This window comes from Cryptotermes secundus, unplaced genomic scaffold (assembly GCF_002891405.2).
Source record: "Cryptotermes secundus unplaced genomic scaffold, Csec_1.0 scaffold4316, whole genome shotgun sequence".
Taxonomy (NCBI): domain Eukaryota; kingdom Metazoa; phylum Arthropoda; class Insecta; order Blattodea; family Kalotermitidae; genus Cryptotermes; species Cryptotermes secundus.
Genome location: NW_019727849.1, coordinates 94,345 through 110,136, shown reverse-complemented (window position 1 = coordinate 110,136; position 15,792 = coordinate 94,345). Strand labels below are relative to the sequence as shown.

At 40.6% G+C, this 15,792-nt stretch overlaps 1 protein-coding gene across 5 annotated transcripts; it reads left to right on the top strand.

Annotated features, from left to right (window-relative positions):
• The first annotated feature begins 24 nt into the window (after positions 1-24).
• On the top strand, positions 25-15,013 carry LOC111865083 (SET domain-containing protein 9). 5 transcript variants are annotated; one of them, XM_023852812.2, is made up of 7 exons: positions 25-111; positions 1,849-6,256; positions 8,708-8,855; positions 9,102-9,225; positions 11,542-11,665; positions 11,873-11,988; positions 14,157-15,013. In XM_023852812.2, the coding sequence occupies exons 2-7, from the start codon at positions 6,177-6,179 to the stop codon at positions 14,354-14,356; spliced, it is 792 nt and encodes a 263-aa protein (XP_023708580.1). In that variant the 5' UTR covers positions 25-111; positions 1,849-6,176; the 3' UTR covers positions 14,357-15,013. The 5 variants fall into 5 exon arrangements, with proteins under 5 accessions (XP_023708580.1, XP_023708579.1, XP_023708581.1 ...); XM_023852813.2 differs by having other exon boundaries at positions 26-111; positions 6,150-6,256; XM_023852814.2 differs by lacking the exon at positions 25-111 and adding an exon at positions 119-1,604 and having other exon boundaries at positions 6,150-6,256.
• The last annotated feature ends 779 nt before the right edge of the window (positions 15,014-15,792 follow it).

The window sequence follows — 15,792 nt, the reverse complement described above, 5'->3', positions numbered from 1 at the left end:
AATTCGCACCCTCTTCACAGCAGGCGTTGGGTTGGTTGGTTAGAAGTACAGCTCTGTGGACGCATTTAAAGTTACGAAGTTCTCTGCACAAGACAAAACCTGTAGTCCCAAGTAAGTAGTACAACATTCTGAGATAAGTCACGGTAATTTATCGTGTACTGTTGTCACACCATACAGCATTAAGGAGAGTACGTCTGTTGCCCCATCCTTGAAAAGTACACAGTTGCCATATAAATATTTGTTAATGACAAAATATGAAAGCATGGTATGGTTTACAGTGCTGTGAAGTTCATTCGACTTGGATAAAAATGTTTTAATTAGTAACTATAAAGTTAATGTATGTTTTTGAATGAGGGATCAGAGAAGCAGTTGTGTGCAGACCATGGGTTTGTAGTACAATAATGAAGAAAAGAGGTGCTGAAGTCTTCTGAGGCAATCAGCCATGACAGTGTTGATTTAAAAACAAATGCTAAAACAGTGCTGAATTCATACATGTGAAACAGAAATGTTGGAGTTTTGTGCTCGTAACATCTTATGGCTTTAAGCATGTTGTTTGGACAGTGGCTCTGATTTGAAGATTTTACTTGTGGTATCTGATGTGTTGTACATGATAATTAGCGGGGTTAACTTAACAAAAATAACATGTTAAGTTGTAAGGCTGTTGAGTTTAAATAATACATTCATAAGACACTATTTGATTTTGTCAACATATAAACATTATATACATTCTTCAAATTTTCCCTTTGTCATGTTTTCTAAATTTATATGTTGCTTTCACATAATGAAAGTGAAATTTCTGTAATTTATTTACATTTTGTCAGCCATTTCAGTATGGATTTGTTTAAACTTTGGTGAGGAATGAGTGTGTGTGTGTGTGTGTTCATATGTATCCCTTTGCACCCCACTAGCATTTCGGACACTTTACTCATATTCCATTTCCAGTGAAGGTCAGACTACAGGACCATGCTGCTTCCATTAGTACTATACCATTACATTGATTGTATCTTCATAAGTTAGTAGCAGGAAATCTCTAAGGTGTCAAAACAAACGTAAATTGTAAAGCATACTAAATGCTATGTTCTTTCAGAAAAAATTACATATTTGAAACATGTCAGGTGGTCTAGTGGTTAACATGCATGCCACTGGACCCAAGAATGACATGCTTATTTTGAAGGTACCTGACTTCATTTATTGTTAAATGGAGGGAAAAAAATACCCATCCCAGCATTTAGTGGATTAAAATGTCAAAGATTCATGACAATTTTCACATTTCTGCCATCCTGATTTTGGTGGGCTGTTACAGTCAGCTGGTGACACAAATGACATGAGTTGGAATGGAACATATATGGTACATTCACAATTGTGATGAAACCCATTTGGAAAGAAAATAGATTGTATATTGTATGCTGCTTGTAAATAGTAACTTTATTTTCTTGAAAAGCCTATATTCTAAGATGTAACACATCTGCTTGCTGTGTCCTTCATGCTGGTTTCCTTGGTTTATTCTTTGACCCTGAAGATGGAGGTGACATGTATGTTTACTTTCAGCAGACTGCTTCCACCAGAATGACATACATATAGACTGCAGCACCTGCTGGTTACAGGTAGTACAAATTCTGCCAGTATGTGGGACTGCTAACTGTAATATTCAACTTTTTTCACGGGAGATGGGGAAGCTGGTTTAGAAGAGCTTGAAACTTGTATTTCCCCATCCTCAGTATACCGTGTTTGTACTTGTGGGTGAGTCCCAGAAGCAGAGCACCGATCAAATTAATGCCAACATTCATAACAGGCAATGCAAATCTTCACCACCATAAAAACCTCAAATGTGATATTTTCTTCTTTCAGAATGCCATTTCCCAGATGTCCAGATCAACTTAGTGACCTTGCAATAGATGCGTTTGTAAAGTATGTGGCAGGACTGCCAACACGTCTAGTAGCTTTGTCACGGCTCACAAAGATCAAGGAATTTAAGCAGAATATCCAAGAAATGTGCAGGTGCCTGGCTGTGATGATCCAGAATGCAGTGCCACCGGTTCTCGCCAGGGAAGTGACAATCAAAGTACTGCAAGCTCTGAACGACACATTCCTAGAAATGAAAACCACAGCAAATTCGAAATGGCTGCACAGAATCATGCCAGAAGTAGCATTCGCTGTTATACATCCGACGGTTACGAGTCTGGAATGTTTTGAAGAAAAGCTGCATCCTACTACTATAGATTATTACAAACTTCGTAGATCTGATCTCATTTTTCATGATTTGCACAAAATGAAGAATCTGAAAGTGCTAAATTTGGTAAAATGGCATAAAAGAGGCCTAAATGACCAGGATATTACAGGCAATTTGGAACGAGTTTCGTTTCACGGATGTCATGATTGCGATTTGGAAGTTCTCTCCAGATGCTGCAAGGATTTGAAAAGCCTTGACATCAGCTACTCTTCGCAAGTGACAAATCGATCTGTGGACTCCATTCTGAGGTTTCAACATTTGGAAGAATTAACAATACACTCAACGTCGATAACTAGGAGAGGCCAGAGGAAAATGTTGAGAAGATTTGCTGAAATGAGGATGTTGGGTAATGATGAATCATCTCCTTCTGCATTCCTGAAGAGATTTGCTTGCCAAAACCCAAGAGACACGCACATATGGCTGCTGACCGAAACATTCCAAAATCTCACATCACTCTCAGTGACTCGAATTAGGAACTGTAATTTGAATGCTCTGAAAAGGCTGAAACATCTGTCAGCATTGACTCTCAAACATGGGGACTTCAGTCATGTGGAAGAACTTCTTGCAGCTATTGGCAGACAGCTTATTTCCTTGCATCTTGAGCTCATTGAAGACCTTAACTTCATGTTTATTGTTCGTACATGTATATCAGTACGTTGTCTCGGCCTTCTTTTGTACACTGAATTCCCACCGAGTGGAAGTTGCTCAGAACACTTCAGTGGCGTGGCTGCTCTTGAATATCCTTCTGTTCGCTGTCTTCATATTGGTTTCAAAGGCAGGCATAGCTGTGACAGTGCCTTGTCCTATTTTGTGAACTTGAAAAAATTGTACGTAAATTGCGCTATGAATTCGCGGTTGTTCGGTAAGATACTTACGCGTGAAGAACTCAAGTACTTGGAAGAATTCGTCTGGCATAGGCCAGAAACGCACACTGATGCCCTGGTGCAGTTTTCTGAACAGTGCTCTGCTATTTATTTGTTTGGTTATAACAATAAGAGATCCAGTTTCAGAAAGTACATTGTTTCTAATGAGTATATATGTATTCATTCGGAACGATATTTCCGACACATATGTGAAACACAACTGTAGAATCAAATTTTGTCACCTGCGTTGTGCTTCCATTCATATAGACGAATTACTTTTTGTAACTGTATCACAAATTGTTTTTACAACCGTAATACAAAGTAACAAAAGTACTGAAATTAGGTATGCAGGAAGACTGCTCTGGTATGCGATGTAACGCTGTGTAGTCTGGTGTATAGCCGATTACTCAGCCCAAAAACTAGAAGGCCTTAGTGAGCCCATGGCCAAGCATAGCAAACAGTGAAGTGGAGTGTACAAAATCAGATAAAACCTGTGATCCTTTTGCGATTCAATCGACTACTTCATAAAAATTAAAAAAAAAAATGAAAATGAGGGACTTAAAGACTTACTGGTCAATTTTGTAGCGGAATTCCGACAAGATAATGCTAAACTTAAGGGGGAGACAGCGGGACTACAAGAAGAACGTGAAACTTCAGGAAATAAAATTCAGAAGAACTTAAAATCAGATAATGCCAAATATAAAGAGGACAAAAATTAAAAATTCGGGAGAACATAAAATCAAAATTTTGCATGAGAAATAAAATCCAACAGTGGTAAATTTTAAGAGTTACATGATAAGATAAATTCTAGCAGTAGAGACTTACAGGTGAAATTCGAATAAAAAAGAATTTAAAGGGTAAAATCAACCAGGTGCAAAAAGGAATAAGAGAGGAGGTTAAGCAGGAAGCAGACAAACTCAACCTCAAAGTCGAGGAGAAAAATAAACTTAGTCAGCAATTTTCCACTAGGCTACATACCCAGCAAAGCAAAGTAATTCGACTACTCAAGCAAGTAAGTCAGGAAACAGAGGCTGAGTTAGTAGAAACTAAAAAGCAAATAGAATTTGCTTTGAGTAAAGTCAAAAACAAGCTAGAAATTCACGAACAGATAATAGAAAGTAATACAAACAAGCTGGACAGTTTAAATATAGAGGTGTATCAGATCAAAAATGCTGTGAAAGAAACCTTTGACTTAGGTTTAAGGGATTAGGGGAGAGAGATGAGCTGATCCAGTCTCAGCTACAAAAGGATTTCGAGAAACAGCTTGAAGTAATCGACCTAGATATTAATAAGTTAAAAAGTAAAATTCTGCAAAAAAACTGTGACCATCTTTGCTTGCTCCTCAATCCGCCACCCCTAGTAATAATTCAGAGTTTGCAATTTCATGTAATTGCCAAAACAATGCTTACAATACATGTAAAACAACACTGCATCAACTTGTTGCCATTAGTGGGTTAAACAGTTCTGATGTCGTACTTCCCTTGTTTAACAAAAATTCAGAAGTGAATCCCGTCTTTCATTTGAAAAGACTAGACAAGTTTTTTAAACTTAGGGGTGTATCTCAAATGTATCATCTGACAGTATCCTGCAGGTCTGTAGTAGAAAAATTAAGTCGACAATGGCTTGAAGCCATTTCCAACAAACTCACAGACTATGAAATCTTCAGAAATGCCTTTTTAAGCAGTTGGTGGTCTGCAGCCCAACAAAGTTTAGTGAAATGCAGTATTTACTGGACAAAATACGATCGCAGATCGAAATTGTCTTACTCAGGTCATTTCCTGAAGTACATGACTTTAGCCTTCCACCTTGAACCCAAGGGGCCCAACTGAGTAGGTGTCTTCCTTTCTCACCTGAAGACGGAACCATCCAGTTTCAGAAATGCCATGTCCTCTCTTACCTAAAATTCCAGATGATGGAACAAGTCCAAACCCCCAGTAATTCTGTGTGTCATCCACCATCATCAGAACCCTTTAGAATCTACTTGAAGTTTCGCGCTCAAGTAACTTCGTAACATTCATAACTGTGCTTTGCACCGACGGGATTGATATGACACCAACAGACATTTAGGTGGACAGTTATCAGATGTATAAATATGGTAGCTATATTGCTCATTTTATACATATATTGCCGAAAAAGTTATCATGCTGCTGGGTGTTACCCTTTATAGCAAATAATTCTGTCACACCGTAAGGGTTTGTTTGTACATAGCAGTATTTTGTTTTATGACCATGAAGGCCATGAAGTTTTAGTTCTGGAGGTTTGTACTGCGATTATGGAAGGTGTAGAGCGTGTAGAGTTGGAGTAGGCGCGGTAAGGACGTTATCACATAATAACCAGTGCACAGATTACAATCCAGCTGAAGAGCTAGGTGTATTTGTAGTCAAAAACTGCTCAACTTAATAAAACCTCGAGTGGTTTCTTCAGAGAGACGAAATAGATGTAATTTAACGGAGTGTAATCAATTTAACCTTAAATATGCCAGGGTTGCAGGCATTCTATTCTACATAATCGGCTTTTATATTTTACCGCATATGATGAATGCACTTCTGTAACCTCCAGTGTCTAATTACGTCAGTAATTGTAAATACATATATACAAGTATATATATTTCTTTTTTTGCTATCATGATAATTCGTTCGTTGATAGCTTCATAATGTACGAAGCAATAAAGAACAAAATAACGGAAATTATCAAAACATGGGTATGCTACAGTTATATTACATGAAGAATGATAATTACGTATGTTACGGAATGGATTCGTAACAGCAATTGTCATGCCACTTTATTTATGGATCTGAGGTTCTCACAGCAGACATGAGGAATGGCTTATAGTATACAATGCCATATACTGCAGTTAAAATAAGTTACTGTTTGTTGACTTTTGCTAGACTACACAGCATTATGTTGTATAAGTCTCTGTGAGACTTTGTTGTTTAAAAACGTTATTCAAACTACAGTAAAACCCACCTTTTGAATACAGGACCCCCTTTAATTGACAGTATTAAAGACTATTATACAAGTATATTTAAGAAAATTGCAATTGTCAATGCTTTTAGGTATAGGCCACATCACACTGAAAGGCAATGCTCATAAGATTACTGAAGAAATGGAGAGGATACAGACACCGATTTGTACCCTGGATTGTTCTGAACCTCAAAAACAGGTACACATGTTTGTGCTAGAAAGTGGTTTGATTCACACTCCTTTGTGACCTTGGCTGAAATCACATTTACTTCCCATTGGTTTTCCTCCGTTCATTTGCATGTGTTCACTCAGTCAAACATTTTCTTGGTGCAGTGCTTGATGAAGTATCAGAACAACCTTGCATGATTCGAGTTCGTGTTACCAGACGTCTTGGTTGAGGGCAGTTAGTTTAAGGGTCTTCACAGATTCAGTGTCCTTGGAGTGGCACAGGTCTTGATGCCCTTTGACAGTGTTCCTGCAGCACAATGTGGAGACCCTGCAGTGGAATTATGGTCAGGAGACTGGTCATGCTAATTGAGGTTTACCATGGTTTGCCTCAGTCCTTCGAGACAAATCGTGGAATAGTACCTCAAATTGGGCAGTGACCCCATCCATATCTCTTCCAATTCTCTCCTTTGATGCTCCGTAGTCTGATGTACTGACAGCACCAATAAAGAAATCGTAAATAAATAAATAAATAAATTCACAACGTGGGCACATTGAAAGGACGAGCTACTCCATGAATCTGCATCACAGATGATTTCCAGCTTCAGATATCTGCTGATCAGAAAGAAATGTGTCTGAGGTTATGTAGTGTGCAACTGAACCCTGAATAAGTAAAAAAAAAAAAGGCAAAGTTGTCTCTATGCTTAACCATGCCATGAAGACGTATTGGGGAGTGAATATATAAATTCACATTTTCTTGACCTCAGCACTAGTTGGCCACTTTACCCATGGGGAAAGAACCCCTGCTACCCATTTGATAGGATGTTGGGTGAGCCCCAAAACCAGTCTGGATGATGTGGAGAAGAGAAAATTCTTGACCCTGGCAGAACTCGAACTCTGACCCCTCAGTTGTCCAGCCCGTAGCCAGTTGCTATACTGACTGCACTATCCTGGTTCCACTGAACCCTGAATGATATTTACAAATTTAGTTTGTCTCTGAAAGAAAACATACTGTATGTCTGAAGAGTACACTCTTCTGGGATGTGATGCAATGCAGTATGGTGGTACATATGCTAACCACTATGCATTACAAGTTAAATAGGGATCCAGCATGCTGACTTGTTCATAGTTTGGCATAAGATTCAGTGACAAGTTTCAACAGAAAGGTTAGAATTCTTTGTATTAGAGGATATAACTGTACTTAAAATTGAGATCGAGAAATGGGTAATTAACTGTATCAGTCATCTTATATTCTAAAGTTTGAGAAATGTTGATGTAACATTTATTTAGGAGTTAAGATAGGTCAGTCAGTATAGCCACAGGCTGCAGGCTGGATGGCCAGATTTTGATTCCTGGCGGGGACAAGAGATATTTTACTTCTCCGCAGTGTCCACACTGGATCTGGGGCTCTTCCAGTCTCCTATCGAATGGGTACCGGGAGCTCTTTCCCTCTAAGTAAAGTGGCCAGGCTGTGAAGCTGACCACTCATCTTCATCTAGTGCTCAGGTGAAGAACGGTGGTGCCGTACATCTGCTCCCTCATGTGTCTTCATGGCATGGTGCTTAATTAATTAAGAAGACGGACAACTTTACGTTTTTTCCTTCTTACCTTTATTGTCCATGCATTGCACAGTTGAGTGAACACATGTTGGCTGAATGAGCCTCTGCAGATGTAGCGTCACAGTACTTACTTACTTACTCATGGAGCTGAGCCCTTCTGGAGGAGCCACCAATTCTGGAGCTACTCAAGAATTTCCCAGCATTTTATGGAACCCGAAGGTTCATTACCGTGTTCACAAGAGCCCTCCCCTGGTCCCTATCCTGAGCCAGATCTATCCAATCCATACCATCCCATCCTATCTCTCTAAGGTCCATTCTAATATTGTCCACCCACCTATGCCTTGGGCTTCCCTGTGGTCTCTTTCCTTCTGGCTTTCCCACCAACATCCTATACGCATTCCTCATCTCCCCCATTCAAGCTATATGACCTGCCCACCTCATCCTCCTTGATGTGATCATTCTAATTATACTTGGAGAAGAGTACAAGTTACGAAGCTCCTCATTATGCAGTTTTCTCCAACCACCTGTCACTTCATCTCTCTTCGGTCCAGATATTCTCCTCAACACCCTGTTCTCAAACACAGTAGTATTGGGAAATATAAATCTAACCATAAGAGTTACAACAGTGTCACTTTATTAAAAATGTAGGATTAATAAAGGGCTAATCCAAAGGGAAGCACAATAGATCATTGAAGGTCGCAGTGCGGGGGCCAGTTTTTATGGCCCACTCCTTACATACATACATACAACAATGTCATCACATTTTGTCAACTTCTAAATTAAAGTCTGCTTTTATCTTCATAACTGCCTGCATTTTTCAAACATTAAGACCCAGTGACATGTCACAGTCTTGGTCAAATAAATGCTGTCCACATTCTTTGACTTGGCCATGCATTGACATCCAGGTATACCTGTATGGTTTGTAGATCAAAGAGGGTCATTGAGGTGGGAGAAAGAGACAAGATCGTAGATGATGATGTCCTGCTGTCAGCATTGTTATGCCTTCTGCCACACCTGCAGTCAACAGTGTACAGCAGTCTGCCTCCAGTTGCAGTTGCAGACAGGAATGCAAGTGTGAGTTATCTTTCTAAGCTGCAGTATAGAGCGATTGTCTCACCCCATTCCTGCAGTGGGCTCATTTTGAGACCTCAGCGCCAAGGACCCAGTCTCACCCCATTCCTACAATTGGTTCATTTGAGGCCTCATTGCCAAGGGACTCAGTCTCACCCCATTCCTACAATTGGTTCATTTGAGGCCTCATTGCCAAGGGACTCAGTCTCACCCCCTTCTATAGATAGTATTTGTTGTGTTATCTCTCAGGTTACAGAGACAGTTCTTGGGTTCTGTGTGACCCGAGCACCTAGCAAGGTACCTGGAGCCGGCACAGGGGTGAGGGTTGCCCGAGGCAGAGTCAAGAAGGGATCTCTTGTTGCTCTTTATCCTGGTATGTGAATGATCATTTAACTGGAAGTTCACTGTCTTCTGTGATGTGATGGTGTGCAGTCTGGTAGAATATCACCAACTTTTTGGGGAGCTCCTGTGCCCATCTTTTTCACCATTCACTACCCTGTGTGACATCACTTGCCATATGCTAATTCTGTGTAACGTTAAATATTATTGGGAGAGTGGTTGCCATGTTGAAGTAGCTAGGGAATGCCTTAGGGTAGGATGATTTTGTCAGGGTAGCTTAACGTTTCACTAATGAGATCTTCTCAGGTACATGATCCAGGGGTTTATTGAGTTATGAAATTTGATCCACGAGTATTGTAGAACAAATCCAGGATTAGAGCTTATTGTTCTCATGAGTTTAAATGCTGATGGGAAACCCCATTTCATGCCACAGTCACCTTTACAGACTATAATACAATGTTCTTTACACATGCATAGTAATGATAATACCGTATTTAAATAATATAATTTAAATATATGATTTTAAGGCTTCAAATCCCAAGTGCCACCACCCAACTACCTGCTAGAAATGTCAGGGCTTCTTTGTGGTAAATGCAGTTGCACAAGAAAACCCAATATATTTCCTGAAATTACCTTCAGATGACAACAGGTATAGACCACATGAAAGCAAGTTTCACCCCCGCTAAACATTGGTAGGTTAAATTTTATGCCATCTCTTGATGGAAATACTGTACTAATTAATTAACAATGAGTCAGTCTCTTCAGCTGTAATTGTTATAATATAAGTACTCCAGACTGATCTAATCAACTCAAAACATGGAAGGGGTTCATTATAGGTCCAAATACACGTATTGGTCCATAGTGGTGCAGAAAGGTGTGAATATCCCCTACTAAGGTCATCCAAACACTGCACTGAGGCAACTTGCCGTAAATGCTTTTATCTGGAGGTCTCCTCACTCTGAGAACATCCAGATTCAAAATTTGAACATGATTATGCTTCCCACTATGAGTTTAGTAGTGACTGGAGGAACAAATCATTTTTTTGCTTTATACTAGCCTGCTAATTGGTTATTTCAGTGTGATTTCAAACAAAGTCCTCCCTGTGATCCTTCACCAGCTGTGTGAGTGTTCCACATGGTGAGACTTTCTGAGGATTGTCAAGTAGAAATTCCTAATTTTCATTTTTGCCCAGATGTGTCCCGTAGCCCAAGTCCTTGGCAGTGAATCTGTAGGAATTTTACTGCAGACAAAGAATGGGAAGGAATCTGCTGTAAATAAGTGCGATTCTTCTAGGTTCATTGTATGGTTCAACCCCTGACAGAATACCCAACAGTCTGCAAGCTCCCATTGCATTAGCACAGGGTAAGCACAGGACAAGAGCATGTACGTCACAAGTTCCAGTCATATCGCTGTACTCCAATAAACCAGTCAATGTGGTACCATATTCCTCTGAAATGATGGTGCCTTTTGATCATGCTACACAGCCTCACATCCCAGCGGACACTAACCTTCACATTGAGCACCTTAAGGATCTCAGAGTCATGATCTCCAGTGGCATAATGTTCATACCAAGTTTTGTGAAAATTGGTCTCTTTGGTTTATAAGTTGATTTGTGGGACATGAATAATGATGATTTATTTTACAGTCCTGTTGGTATCTCCACTGCCTCTGTAGTCAAGTGGTCAGAGTTCCTGGCTACAGATCCAGAGCTCCGGGTTCGATTCCCGGCGCTACCAGATTTTTTCTGAGAAGTAGTGGGTCTGGAGCAGGGTCTACTCAGCCTCGTGATGATAACTGAGTAGCTATTTCAAGGAAATAGCGGCTCCAGTATAGAAAACCGAAATTAACGGCCGTGGGGATCTGTTGCGCTAACCACGCGACACCCTCTATCCGCTAAAGTTGGCAGTAACCTCGCCGACAAGCGGCAGTCGATCGGTTGGTATAATTTGCTTGAAGACTAAAAACACCGAGTTTGTTTTGTTTATTTGTTTTTATTGGTGTCTCCAATCCTCTAGTATTGAGTGTAATGAATTGGATTGATTATATCCTGACTGAGGTACTATCCCAGAATTTTCTGTGAGGGACTCAGGAAGCCCACAAAAAAAAAAACACCTCAGTCAAGGTTGCCAGTGTGCTGACTAAGATTTGACTACAAATCTTGGGTGTTACTGCTACACCAGCCTGCCTAGTGGCCACATACTCTTATGATCCTACTTTGTTTCAGTGAGGAATGAAGATTTGCTGACAGTGCAACATATGAGTTACTGGACTGACTAGCCACATTCACAATAGCATGACACACATCTGTTTGATATTGAACTCTTAGTATTCGGTTGTTCATGCTTCACAGGAACATTGTATCATCGTGATGAGCCAGTTTTGCTGCCCTCTATTGGTAATGCCTTTGTACTGCGATGTCTGGATGGTATTCATGTCGATGGCAATGATCAGCGAATGTCCAAGTTGATATATAAGTAAGTATATTCATATATTAATCTGCTTGTCTTTTGATGTTATAGTGGACTGTTTCATTGCATTATTTACATTCAGTTGGTAGTTTTCAGTCTCTTCATGAAATTGACCTGTTTTCATAGAACCGAAATGCTTGTCGACACCATTTGATCACATTTTGGAACAGGGTTCACTGGAATAACCTCATGTATATTTGACTGGTGATGCAGGTCATGTGTGAGGCGCGATTCTGTGTGGCCTTATCAAGCAGGGGACCTCACATGGCTTACAGAGCATCCTGTGATGCCACTCAACATTGGCCAGTATGTCAACAATCACAGTCCAGGTAGGATGTAATGAATTCAGCAGAAAATTGTTCAGAGCAATATAAAGTGATAACCTAATGATAAAGTTGCTGTGAATTCAACTCCACAGAGCTGTTACTTTTAGAAACTGATAGCTGCTCACCTAGGGAAGAAATTCCACCCCCTTTCTGGAATGCCATGATTTATTATAATTTTCAAAGATAGTTTCTAAAGGGTTCTGATGATGGAGTGTAACACTCAGGATTACTGGGTTTTTGGACTTTGTCCATCGTCCAGTATTCTAAGGAACACAAAAGAACAATGATTTTGGTTAGCTCTTACTGACAGACCAACAAGGTAGTGTCTCCCACCCCCTCACCTAAGGGTGGAAACTGATCCAGTTCTTGAAGCCTTACGTTCTTTAGAATACTGGATGATGGACAGAGTCCAAAAACCCAGTAGTCCTGAGCATTTTCACAGAGTCTGCTACTGTACCTTTTCATGAGTCAGTCCACACCTCACCTTGTTTTAAGGACCAATCTTGGTATCCTCCCTTCTGCCTGTATGTCTATCTATAGTTGCTCTGTAATGGCCACAGCAGTACAGTGCTCTCTGGTTTGTTTCCATCATCCTATTAGTATTTGACTGGAAGCGCAAATTAAGAAGCCCATCATTTTGTAATTTTCTCAATCTTCCCATCGCTTCTTTTCTCGTGGGTCCAAATATTCCCCTCAGCACCCTGTTCTCAAACAGGCCCATTTTGTATTTCTCCCTCAGTGTGAGATATGAAGTTTCATGCCCGTACGAAACAAGAGTAGTGTTGTAGGTGGTTACCAACATTTTGGAGGCACCTGCTGCCTTCAACTTCAGGGTAGAGTACTGACTACTCTTCCCTGAAGATGGAGGCCACAAGTCCATACGAAACAATGGTAACTTTATACCGTACTATGTAGCATCACATCCCAGAAGACACTAACCTTCATACCCTTGCCATGATAACCTCAAGACTCACAACATTCTGTATGCATTTCATATGTCATCCATGCATGCTACATGCCATGACCATCACATCCTCCTCATGCAAATGTAGAAAAGTGCTTTCTGCCTTAGGAAAATTGACCATATTTTATTTTTTCCCCTTTTTATTGTACCCACTTATTCTGGCCTCTGTATTCATACCATTTTTATGAAGCTCAGCTTGCACTTCTGGCCTGAAGATAGCACCAGTTGTATAGTGATGTAATGTTCTGTCAGACTGTGGGGCCTTACAGCCTAGAGAACAGTAATCTTGCTGGGGAGACTCATTTTTCAACAAGTGAAAATGTTACTATCATGTGTAGAGATGACCCCATTTCATAGTAGACTGGGGTATGGACATGGGTCCTGGCAGAGGGAGTTGGAGTAAGCTAGCCACCACCCCCTCTCACTGTCAGACGTTCACAAGAAATAAGAATTTCAGAAAAGAAAAAGGAAATAGCCTAATATTAATACCAAAGCATCTGTGTTTGTGATTTCATCTGTTTCAATATACAGAGTATCCCAGGAGGAAAGGTCAGTATTCTGGGAGGTCATAGTATCAGTCATTCTAAGCAAAAAAAAAGTGTGTATGTGCATGTGTCCTATTCCGTATGGTTTCTGAGATAGAGCTATTTCACTGTACAGTACACTGTACAGATGAGCACGATGCTGTGTCCTCACATGCAAAGTGCACTGATGTTGACGGTGGAATTTTCGAAAATGTATTAGGTAAACTGTACCAACTTTGTCACTTGAACAATAAATACCGGTATTAGAAACAGTACGTAATATCTCTTTCTTATCAACAATTTTTGAAGTGTTAAGAATGGCTCAGCTCCATAAGTAAGTACAGTAAAGTAGCTTTATCTCAGAAACCATTCGGAATAGGACACGTACATAAGCAATTTTTTGCTTAGAATGATCAGTACTGTGATGTCCCAGAATACTGACCTTTCCTCCTGGGACAGTCTGTAGAGACTCCACAGTTTAAGAGTGATCCATATTCTTATACAGTGTGCACAGAGGCTAGTAAGCAAATATTTTGGCTGCCTGTGCCCCTCACTGAAACTGTCCTGGCACTAGTTGCTCCTCCTTGATAAAGATCCTGCCACTATCCATTTATCACACATCATTAGATACAAGATAAGATATACCTTATTCACTTTTTGACAGGTTGCCATTTTTCCCACAGGCTTCCCTGCCAATGTGGCTTACCAGGAGATCACTGTACCACTGTCATGCATTCCTCCAGAGCAGAGATGCTTTCTGCCCAATGTATGGTACAGCAGCGGTTCCCACTGTGACCACCTCCGACTGGTGGCTCTAGTGTCTATCGAAAACATTGAACAGGGTGACGAAGTGCTTTCAGCTTACTACACTGTGATACATTGAGTATATCTGATTGGTCCTTTCCCTGTTAGCAAACTGACTGAACCAGTGTGGCAGGTTTTTACTGGGACTTCCATGATCAGATCTGGCTGATGCTTAGAATTTGGTTCTCTGTTTCTTGTAATTATAAAGACGTCAAGAGATGGTACAGCCAGGAAAAATATTTCATTTCAATCTGTCACTGACATAGCAATGTTTCTTGGTTTATTTAGAGTCTCAGAAATGGCCACAAGTTTCTCATGTAGCCTGCAGTGCTAAGATATGTGACGGTAACAGTGTCAGCATATTGGTTTGCTTTGACCAATCAGCTCCATGAAGCTGACTGCTACTTAAGAAGCCTACAGTTGCTCAGCTACTCGAGATGTACTCACAAAATGTTTCCCAACCTGAAGGTTCATTACCATGTCCACAGTAGCCAGCTACAGGTCTCTAATCTGGGCTAGATTCACAGCCTCCCTTCCTGCTTCTTTAAGAACAATTTTAATGTTATCCTCCCATCTCAGTCTAGGTCTTCCTAGTGGTCTCTTCAGGTTTGACTGCATTGATTTTCTGTCCCATGTGTGCTGCATGTCCTTCCCATCTCATCGTCCTAGACTTGACAATCAAACAATTTACAAAGCTCCTGATTATGTAGTTTTCTCCATCCTGTTAATTCATCCCTCTTAGGTATTCGCTTAGTGGGGGATGGAGTGCAGCTGGGTCCACTTGGCACGGCGGCACACTGACTGACCTATTGTAGGCTGCCCAGGGTGATTATGATGATGGAGAATTTGGTGGAATGAAGATTCACAGGGGAAACCGAAGTACTCGGAGAAAACCTGCCCCAGCACCGCTTTGTCCACCATAAATCCAACTTGACCAGACCCAGGATTGAACCTGGGCCACAACGGTGGGAAGCCAGCGACTAGCCACTTGAGCTATGATGCGGCCTTCCCTCTTAGGTATGCCTCAACAACCAAAGAGAATTTATAAGTATAGAACTAAAGAAATACATGCATTAATTTGTTCTTTATTGTTGTGAAATAAACAATATGGTTACCCCACTTTGACCTCACTGTTCCCAGAACTATCCTCCCTCCTTCCTCCCTCCCTCCACCATCCTGTAGAGCGAGGCTCAGTCAGCAACATGTGGAGGTCACTCATAATGTGAAGTCTACATTCATAAATGTCGTGAGAGTGGCTCATGAACTGTATGGAGGCCAAACCTCTGTACTCAGCTCAGAGGTTTGCGCTCTCTACTGTTCCACTGTATGTAAAGCCTTTAATAAGATGAGTACTGTTTTCTGAGACATGGTGCCCTATAGTCTTGTAGAAGATAAACAACGTTTCACATTAACCTGCTGCCTCCGTCTTCTTCATGGTCAGATGTATGTTTAGCAAGCAGCAACCTCTGTGCTTCACACCTGTTGCATGCCTAGCATATTTTTTACCCTTAAGAT

What these genes read in the sequence shown, in the direction of transcription:
- LOC111865083 (XM_023852811.2), top strand. Translation starts at nt 1,850, where the DNA reads ATGCCATTTCCCAGATGTCCAGATCAACTTAGTGACCTTGCAATAGAT.